Source organism: Globicephala melas, chromosome 2 (genome assembly GCF_963455315.2).
Source record: "Globicephala melas chromosome 2, mGloMel1.2, whole genome shotgun sequence".
In the NCBI taxonomy this organism is placed as follows: Eukaryota; Metazoa; Chordata; class Mammalia; order Artiodactyla; family Delphinidae; genus Globicephala; species Globicephala melas.
Window position 1 is genome coordinate 89,025,269 of NC_083315.2, and position 10,603 is coordinate 89,035,871.

General features: G+C 36.5%; 1 protein-coding gene across 2 annotated transcripts in view; it reads left to right on the forward strand.

Annotated features, from left to right (window-relative positions):
- SLC30A4 (solute carrier family 30 member 4) overlaps positions 1–10,327 on the forward strand; it is a 32,467-nt gene extending 22,140 nt beyond the window's left edge. For both annotated transcript variants that reach the window (XM_030842810.3, XM_060294324.1), the window contains 4 exons: positions 1,082–1,283; positions 1,998–2,103; positions 2,888–3,022; positions 3,638–10,327. In XM_030842810.3, coding sequence (XP_030698670.1) covers positions 1,082–1,283; positions 1,998–2,103; positions 2,888–3,022; positions 3,638–3,792 — 598 coding nt within the window. In that variant the 3' untranslated portion in view covers positions 3,793–10,327. The remainder of the gene's footprint in view (positions 1–1,081; positions 1,284–1,997; positions 2,104–2,887; positions 3,023–3,637) is intronic.
- Positions 10,328–10,603: the final 276 nt, after the last annotated feature.

Here is a 10,603-nt window from a genome sequence, read left to right on the forward strand (position 1 = left end):
GTATGCATTCAGTAGCCTGCAGTGATATTTTAATGTATTTTAAAGTTATGTAGTACATTAATTTTTCTTCTAAATGTTAATAAAACACTATTGGAATTACAAATTTCTCATGGGTTTGCTCAGGTATACTGAAGTTTGCCTAACAATCAGGAATTTAAGTAGGACAAAGTTTTTTTTAACTTTTATAATATTTTTATTTTAATAAGATTTTTTTGTAACTACCAACTTTTTTTCCTAAAAACTACAAAATCTTTAAGTTACATACCTAATCATTTGGACCAGGGGTCAGTAAACTTTTTATGTAAAGGGTCAGATAATAAATATTTTAGGCTTTGAGAGCCATACAGCCTCTTTGGCAGCTACTTAACTTTGCGGCTACAGAACAAAAGCACCCACATTCAGTATGTAAACAAATGAGCATGGCTGTGTTCCAATAATACTTTATTTACAAAAAAAAAAAAAACTTATAAAAACAGGCAGTGAGCCAACTATGGTCTACAGACAATGGTTTGCCAATCCCTGTGCTAGTGGCCTCCATTAATACTTAGAATAAAATCAAAAGTTTTTACCATAGCCACCCCTCCAACTCATCTCCCAACACTCTTGCTCACTTTATTCTAGCCACCATGGCTGTCTTGCTTTTTTAAGCACATACACATACAGCACATTTTCATCTTAGGGCCTTCGCCCTGGTGTTCCTTCTGCCTAGAACACTCTTCCACCACCATTTGCTTCCGGACTTCATTCGAGTGTCTACTCAGAATCTTAGTGAGGCCTTTTCTGATCACTCCCCATCACTCTCCACCTCCTTGCAATGCTTTACTTTTCTTCAAAGCATTCGCGTTGCCCACCAGTACATTATGTATTTATTTGTTAATTCTCTGCCCTCTCTACTAGAACATAAGTTCCATAGGGATAGGGATATGTCTGACATCACTGTTTTAACCCCAACACCTAGAACAGTACCTGATACATAATAGGTGCTCAAATATTTATTAAATGAATTAGTGTCTGATTAGTAACAAATATTTCTGTCAATAATATTAGGAAGAATAATAATCTTTTCTTTTATTTTTAACAGAATGGGGTTGCTATTGAACCAATCTGGTCACCATCATGCCCATTCCCACTCCCTGCCTTCAAATTCTCCTACCACAGGTTCTAGATGTGGACAGAACCATGGGCAGGATAGCTTGGCCGTGAGAGCTGCATTTGTACATGCCTTGGGGGATCTGGTACAGAGTGTTGGTGTGCTAATAGCTGCATACATCATACGATTCAAGGTAACATGATTGCTAGTATTTTTATTTTAAAATATATATTTAATTTCAACATTAAAACTAAAGGTGACTGTCTTATCAGTATACTAGACACCTGTGCCAGTCCTATTCATTTTGCATTATGCAAGCATACTTGAACTATCAGTATATCTCTTTTATTAGCACCAAACACAATAGTATCAACCTCACGGGGTAACTTATCTGTTGGCTTTGGTGGTGCCTTCACTGAAGAACTCAATTCTAAGCCTTGTCACTCAACTGCTAGGTACTGGAATGTGCACTGGAGTGCTCTGGAAATCCAGAGATCTGAGTTCTAGTCTTGGCTCTGCCTTTAATGCTTTGACCTTGAGCAGGTCCCTCAACTCTAAACTTGGCTCCCTCCTCTTTAATATGAGGGGCTTAGACCAGATGGATGGCTGCTAAAACTCCTTCCAGCTCTGTTAGTCTATGGTTCTGGGTGGAAGATTTAGAGAAAGCACAGAGGAAAACAGTGGAACAAATGACTAAACTTCTGGAAATACAATAGGTTTCACAAAGAAAAGCATTTAAACAGTCTAGGAAAGAGTGAAGACGTTTCTCAATTGGCATTATCCAAGTTTTAAAGATGTGCTCCAGTCCTGCTAAAGAACAGGGGACAGAGTATGCCTTACTTTGCTTTACAGACTGTTTTATGACTGTCTGTATTTAATCATGCAATTTTGATCTGTCATTTTTCAGCCAGAATACAAGATTGCTGATCCCATCTGTACATATGTGTTTTCATTACTTGTGGCTTTTACAACCTTTCGAATCGTATGGGACACAGTAGTTATAATACTAGAAGGTAAGATCTCTAGTATCCCCACTGTGGGTTTATTATTTCCCTAAATCAGATTGGGGCTGTTGGTGAGGGGCAGGAGTACTCCAGGGTAGGAGCCATGTCTTTCTTTTTACTGATACTTATTAGTCTATAATACCACCTTACATGTAAAAAACATGTGAGAGTCAATGCACTCTCCCATCTATTACCCATTTGATCCTTATAATAGCCAAGAAAAGTAGGCAAGGCAGACATTATTATTCCCATTTACCAACAAGAAAATTGAGGCTCAGCGAGGTAACATAACTTCATTAAGGTCATGCTGCTAATCAACTGTGGACCTAGGACAAGAATGCAGCTCATGATTCTTAATACAGTTATGTTTAATAATTTATTTATTAAGTCTGTAATTCCCATTTAACTTGCTATTCTATTTCCAGCATCCCTGCCTTACTGATATTAAGTATAAGCATTTAACTATAAGTTCTCAGAAGTAGGTTTATCTTTATTGTATGTTCGTTTTTCTTTTTTGTCTATCCTAGCTTGTTTATTAGATGAAGTCATCTGGTTTGAGTGACATTTCTTTTTAGTGAGAATGAACATTTTCTAAGTATTTATTAACCTCTTGTATATATCCTGCTATATGTGTGCATAGTTTATCTTAAAGTTTTAATATATTTTAAAGTGTTCATTTAAACTGAATTTGGTAAAGCCATTTGGTTTCTTTTTTTAAAAAAAGTGTCCTATTAGTAATATATAAATGTTTTCTCAAAATAACCTTTACTTATAAATGATACATTCTGAATAGGTGTACCAAGCCATTTGAATGTAGACTATATCAAAGAAGCTTTGATGAAAATAGAAGATGTATATTCAGTGGAAGATTTAAATATCTGGTCTCTCACTTCAGGAAAACCTACTGCCACAGTACACATACAGCTAAGTATGTTGCTGACGGTGAATGCTGGGGTTGGTGGACTTCTATCTTTGGAATTAAACATCTGTGCTTATGATTAAATAGGAAGACTTTTCTGATGGAAAGATATGTTTTAAGGGAAGGGTGAGGCTCTTCAGAACGTGAGTTGAGGTCAATTTATTGTTGGCAGAGCAATAATTTTCTATCTCTTTGATGAGATATTACAAATTGATTTTTTCCCTTCAGATAAAAGGCACAAAGTATATTTACCATGTTTTTTCTATATAAGAAAAGCTAAACTCTATGTTTTTATTTCTTTAAATCATTTCACAGCTTTTTATTTTTTTATCAAAATAATACATGTATATGGTTTATTTTAAAAACTACAAAAGATGAAAGACTTGTAATTGATGTCTAGTATTTTTTCTCTACCCAAGAGTGGAATAGAGAGATTGGAATAATGAGAAGTCATTCTGGCTTTGTAAACTGAAATACTTCTCTAACAGAATAGCTTCAAGAGGGTAGAAATCAAACTAATAAAAATCTGTTCACAGTATAATAAGATTGTTTTTGCCCTTTGTCTTGTTCGCTAATGTGTAACTGTATACAATGAATAGTAATGATATTTTCTTGACCTTGCAGTTCCTGGAAGTTCATCTAAATGGGAGGAAGTACAGTCCAAAGCAAAGCATTTATTATTGAACACGTTTGGCATGTATAAATGTACTATTCAGCTTCAGAGCTATAGGCAAGAAGTGGACAGAACTTGTGCAAACTGTCAGAGTTCCAGTCCCTAATTGTATACATTTTGGAGACTACCGCCTTATTTATCCTGCAGTCACAGATGTAAGAGCAATAAATGCACACCTAAATGAGAAATGGAACCCCTGACAGCTGTGTCAGTATCAAGCACCGGTCTCTCAAAACAGTCACTCTAGCCTGACAGTGCTACTTTCTGTTTAATGGCAAAATGAGACTTCACCATGATTTTCAGATGAAGATGTTTCTAAAACACTGTTTACAGAATGAGACATGACTCTACAGATACCTCAGAGAAGACAATCCGAGACCGTACTTCATTAATTATGACAGTACATGTCTTAAAGGAAGCAACAAGAATTCAGTATTTGCATTTAAAAATCCTTTTTAAAGGCCATTTTATATCAAGCCAGTGCTGGAAAACTGAATTTTTTTATTATGTAATCTCGAACCCAGCTTCTGGAATTTGACACCCAGCTCTCTTTTTACCAAAATTATTTCTCAGCAGATTTCAGCAAGTACTACTAATTATCCAGAGAGTGGAATAAGCATGTATTCCTAGAGTTTCAGAAATGTTTGATTTCACAAATAAGTCTTAATCTTACTGTTAACAATTTGTAATCAGTTTTTTCCAGATGTTACAGGGTTTTGAATCTCAAAGTTAGCATTTTTGGTTATTTGTAACCTTATCAGAACCAAATCTTTACATATTGTGGTCACTGTCATTAAATTGTTTAGGAAATTATTTTCAATATTATTCTGAATAGCAGAAGTTAATCATAAACTCAAATTACTATATGATAATTTAAAACAAAATATGGGAGTGAGGATGGGGTGTGGAGTTTCAGATTTAAGTCTTCCCGAAATCACTTGTTGTTCATGGAATTATTTTAAGAACAGCAAGAGACTGCAAAAGGTAAACAATGATCCTCTGTCCTTTTAAGAACTGCTTTACCTTTTGTACAGAAAGTTTGCTTGGTACCTTGGTTCCTTCCTGCTTCCATACCAGTTAATCTGTGTGAGCCCTTTCAGGGTAAAACTCTGGGAAGCTAAGGTTCAGTGTGCCCTTCACCTCTCATGTGTAGATTAACCACATTCCTCCAGAGAATTTTGGCTGGATGATATGAATTAGGGATTCTCCATGGAATCCAGAAACCCTAGGATGTAATTTTGAAGTTTTTCCAATAATAATACCTTAACAGAAACTCCCAGAGGGATTGGGACAAGATATTACTCTGAGAAAACAAAATTTTCAAGGGATTTTGACCTTGTGTGTGTGTATTTTAAAGCAGGGGAATGGGGATGGACATGAAATCTGTGTTGTAGGGAGGCTAAGCATAAAAGTTTTCAGAGCAAATGCAACTAATTGGTAACAGTTGTGTTAAAGAGGCAGCTGTGAATATTCATGTTTCATTTTGCAACTGTTGGTTTTGAGATTATCTTTATGCACATTAGAAATCCATTTTCAAGAGGAACAGTTTCTTATCCGAAGAATGGATATGGTTCTTTGACTCCTCAGAATCAGAGTAGAGTGTACTAGACAAGTTGTGAACTGAAATCCCAGGTGGGCATGCAGCTGACTTCTGATATAAATGAAGAATAGGAAACAGATTTCATCTTCCTACCAAGAAACTCACTATGTGATAAACCTAAGATAAAACCTAGATTTACCTAAAAATTTATTGAGTTGATGGTATCCAATAAAAGGGTTGATGAGGATTAATGGCTCCTAATAAAACCCAGTGTCTGTTGAATTGAATTGAAAATTCACTTTATGGGATTCTTACTGTGAATCTATTTAAAATAATGCTTTGAATTTTTCAAAAATTTCAGTAGCATATAAACTGTTTAAATCAAAATAAATATAAAATTAAAATACAGAGGGCAAGTAAGAATAAATGAGAGGCATTTCAGTGGACATCTGGGTATTTATGGACTTTGAGTACCTAGCAAGAGAAACGAAAAGAATATGCGTTATATATGCTAATTATGCTAATGAATTTCCCCATATTTGCTAATTGTTCCTCATATCTATGGAGCTTGTTTCTTGTAAACTTTCCTTTATCTTAAATAGCTATATATGACTTTTCATAATGACCCATTCCTTGGAAAGTTATTTGATGAAACAGTCTAAAATCCATTTGAGGATTGAAAGGATCCTCTTGTAAAATGCAGAAACACTGAAAACTTTTGTAGATTTTAATTATAGTGTTCTCCTTAAAGTGAGGTACACATGAAGTTTCCTGTGCTTTGCTTTTTGTAGCAAAGACTATAGACTTTGTACTTGTACTCCACTGGGTCTGTAAGATTTGAGGATTGATAGATTTAACTTTTTGTAACTTCACAAGACCCACAGAGAGGGATGTGAACTTAGCAGATATGACCAGGAACTGCACAGCTGGTCTGTCCTTCACCTGCTTAGTTACAGCCCTAAGTTACACTCCTCAGCCAGCCCTCAGAAAGGGCTTTCCATTGTCCTGGGAAAGGCAGTGGCTGTTTGTATAAATACCAAGCATTGTTAATATTGCACGGAAAACATCACAACACAAAAACTGGGCAGTTCTTCATTGCAATGTATTTCAGTTAACATTTGCAAATAATCAGAGTTACTTGTGTATATAACCTGTGTTTCACAGCTCTGGCCAGATGCAGCATTTTGATTTATTTTAGGAAAAAGACCTATTGTTTCATTAATGACCATGCTGCTTTAGAAATACAATGTGGGGAATGCAGTTGAGTAAGGCATATTTCAGAAGGCTTTGAAATGCAGAACCAGTAGTGCTTGTAATTCCTCCATACATTTTCCATTAGCTATTTCTTGTGTAACGTGAGCCCAGATTTTCACAGCTTGCAGCTCCCATCAGTATTATTTGCCAAATCACTGGATTTCTTATTTTACTGTTTTCAAGTTTGGGTGCTTTGTTCCCATTTTTCTAAAACTAGTTTTCTGCTCTTAGGAGTCTCAATGTTCTGGTTCTGTCTCTTGAACCCAGGAGTCCTCACCAACAGTGTTTGTCTTTAGTAGAATTTTCCCAGAATAGACTCAGGCAGGATCAGATACTTGAGCTTCCCTTTCATTTTAATGTGAGGAAAAACCATCCTTCAGAGACAAAGCACCACTTATAAATGTGTTTCTGGGTAGGGAAGAACCTTGTTTTAAACAGCTGGTTGTTCCTGATCCAGATTTCTCTGCATGCTGAGCTCTATAGAGTAAGTGTGGTAGAAGTGGATGCACTGTACAACAAACAGCACGCCAAGATCACTGCTGATAAGACTCGGGGTTGTGTTTCTCAAACCACCACTCATACTACTTTAGAAGAGAGAAGAATTCACTTCTGAAACAAGCACAATTAGCTAAATTTATTTTCTTCTTATGTGTTTATATTAATTGGTTCACCGTAATGAGTAAGGCGTTCTTACGGAATTTGAGCCCCTTTGGAATAAGGTTTTAGGCACTTTTGCTGTTGCCTCTACCGTACGTACAGTAAATTTAAAGTTATAGAATGTGTTCATAGATACAAGATTAGTTCATTGGGTTCAGTTTGTCTTTGAACCAAACTTCACTTTTGAGCCTGTTGGGTATTAGTCACAAATGAATAGTGGCACCTCGCTATATGCTGTGTTGAGGGGAGGCCAGCCTGATCCCCAAATTGATGATTAAGCTTAATGTCTCTATAACCAAAATACCATTTGCAAACCCTGGCTACAGATCTATCCTGTGAATCCCACCAGACAGGGCTTCAGATTTATGTTAACAGATCGCTAGCCAGGGATATTGTGATGTTGATAGGAGCACGCAAATTGGAGAGAAGAATTGTTGTGAGAGTTCCTCGGTGTTGAATTGTGTGTGTGCAACTGGGTTACACATTCGGGCCAGCCTGTCATTGAATTCTTGCTTACAAAAGGTTTAACCCGTTCTTCCAGTCATGTGGTGAGGACCAACAAACATTTTCTGAGTTTTGGTAAGATTGGAAAACATTATGGAGACTTTCCCAGTTAAACCTGTGACAGTGTCAATTTAAATATTGCAATTAAGTATATTACGAAATAACTGCAACACAAAATTGAAATGTGCCAGTATGTCAGCTTTGCACCTGAAAAATAATGTATATTTGGAAAGCTTATGCTTCTCTAAATAAATGTATGTTAATAAGTAAGCCATATCACAGTTTAAGAAATTGTATATACTTTTCCATGTACACCTTCAGAAACTAGGTATTTTGCATAATGATTGATTTTAGAAAGATTTTGAAGCTGGAGTTTGTCCATGTAATTTAAGATCGAAGTACAGTATATGTATATGTACTGTATTTGCAACTTTCAAATTGTAATTTCCTATACATTTATTAAATAAAGTATTGTTTTGCCATGTGGTTTATTAAAAAATGAAAGTGTACATTGCCTTAAATTTCTAGGCTTTTTAAATTGAATAAATAATCATAATAGGCCTTAAAAGATAATCTTCTTAGAAAGAAAAGCATTGGAAAATAGATTTTAACCTATCTAGTTTTATTTATTTATTTTTAATTAATTTATTTTTTGGCTGCGTTGGGTCTTCATTGCTGCGCGTGGGCTTTCTCTAGTTGGGGCGAGTAGGGGCTACTCTTTGTTGCGGTGCACGGGCTTCTCATTGCGGTGGCTTCTTTGTTGCGGAGCATGGGCTCTAGGCATGCGGGCTTCAGTAGTTCTGGCACGCGGGCTCAGTAGCTGTGGCTCGCAGGCTCAGTAGTTGTGGCGCACGGGCTTAGTGGCTCCGCGGCATGTGGGATCTTCCCAGACCAGGGCTCGATCCCGTGTCCCCTACCTTGGCAGGCGGATTCTTAACCACTGCGCCACCAGGGAAGTCCCCTTATCTAGTTGCATAATCTCTGATTGTAATGCCTTTTAGATGTTTAAGAAATAACATCTTCCAGATAGGATAAAAGAGAGATTAGAAGAACCTTTACTTTTTATATCAATCACTTTTAATGTCCCTGCAGCCCCAGCAACAGTGGCAGACAGGAAAGAAAGAGGCCCTAGCGGGAGTGAGTTTGGTGAGGACCGTCGGGAAGTGTGAGCGTTGCGACCTGAGGAGCCTCCAACGGTGCAGACCACGGGTCGGCGGCACGCCTCACAGGCCCGTCTGCCAGCCTGTTTGTATGGCCCAAAGAGCTGAGGGTGGTTTTCTCATTTTTTTAATGGTTAAAAAATCAGAATAATAATATTTCATGAGGTGAAAATTATGTAAACTTTAAATTTCAGTGTCTGTAAATAAACTCACTGAACCCATCCACACACATTCAACCATGGCTGCTCTCTCATGCTGCAGTGGCAAAATTGAGTAGTTGTGACAAATATAAGATATTTACTATCTGTCCCTTTATAGGAAAAGTTTGCTGGCCTCTGGTGTACCCTATCGTACCATTTTAGGGCCATAACAGCATAAATGGATGCAGCAAGCTCTTGTAGAGCCCCCTTGGAAGTTTCTGTGACTGGTTGATCTGACGGCTACCCAAGTCACCAAAAGGTCTTCTCCTCCCTTTACCTTTTTTCTTTTCTTTATCCGTCTTGGAGTTTGGGGCTGAAATATAGGGAAAGAGTAGCAAGATTTCAAATATTACCTACGTACCATATGTTCTATGTAATGTTCAGCAGCAAAGCCATTTTATACCCAGAGCACCATGATCACCAGCATCATTTAAGAATATTCTTCGGGACTTCCCCGGTGGTCCAGTGGGTAAGACTTGGAGCTCCCAATGCACGGGACCCAGGTTCGATCCCTGGTCGGGAAATTAGATCCCACATGCATGCCGCAACTAAGACCCCACGCAGCCTAAATAAATAAGTAAAGTATTTCTTAAAAAAACTATTTTTCAATGTAAAGCTTATTCACCTGAATTTTTAAATTTCTCATTTAAGTTATGACAAAAAAATGAAGGAAATAAAAATGTATATATGTTGAATACCTTATGTAGTTGGTGCCAACTGGGAGTTCACAAACAAAAAACATTTTATCTGCTAAGTAAATTGAAAATTGGCTGTCAGTCTTTTAAAAGAGTATGTTCTTTAGAGTTTTCCAGTTACCTAGCTAGTAAAAGACAACTATTTTTGAAAACAGTAATAAATACAGTTTTAGATAAGTTATACTAGTAAATACTGATATGTTACATATTCTTTGTGATTATATACCTAGCTCTATTTGTTTTTGATGTGTTATATTTTGGGGTCCATGTCAGATGCTAAAACAAATCCTAATCTGGGCTACCAGCCATACAAACTCTTATTTAGGCTAAACTTTCAGCTTTATTTAATATATTAGAATAACATTTTTATTATAATTCAGTTCCAACTATGATCTATTATAATTGCTATAAGCTGTGAAATAAACTAAACATAAATAGGAATTACGAAGCCTTAGGACATCTCTATGTGAATCGTGTTTAAGATTAAGATGTTTAAACCTCCTAAGATTATAAGGTTCAGTGAAATATAACCAAAGATGTCATTTTCAAGCAGCACTCTGGTTTAAGGCTCTCATGTAACTTTTACAGAATGTAAACTGTAAAGTTTGGCCTGTGGGTATTACCCAATAAACATGAAGATGATACTTTGTAAGTTACCAAATAGCTTCGATGTCTCCTGTCCTGGACTTTTCAAAGACTTATTCTGGTTTGATTTTAAATTCCTATTGTCTGTGTTTCACTTGCCCGTTTCTGCACATTGGTTTGTGGGTTGTTGTTGTGGGTTGTTTTTGTTTTTTCTTTTTTAATTTTTTAATTATTTTTTCACATCTTTATTGGAGTATAATTGCTTTACATTGTTGCTGCTGTATAACAAAGTGAATCAGCTATATGTATACACATATCCCCA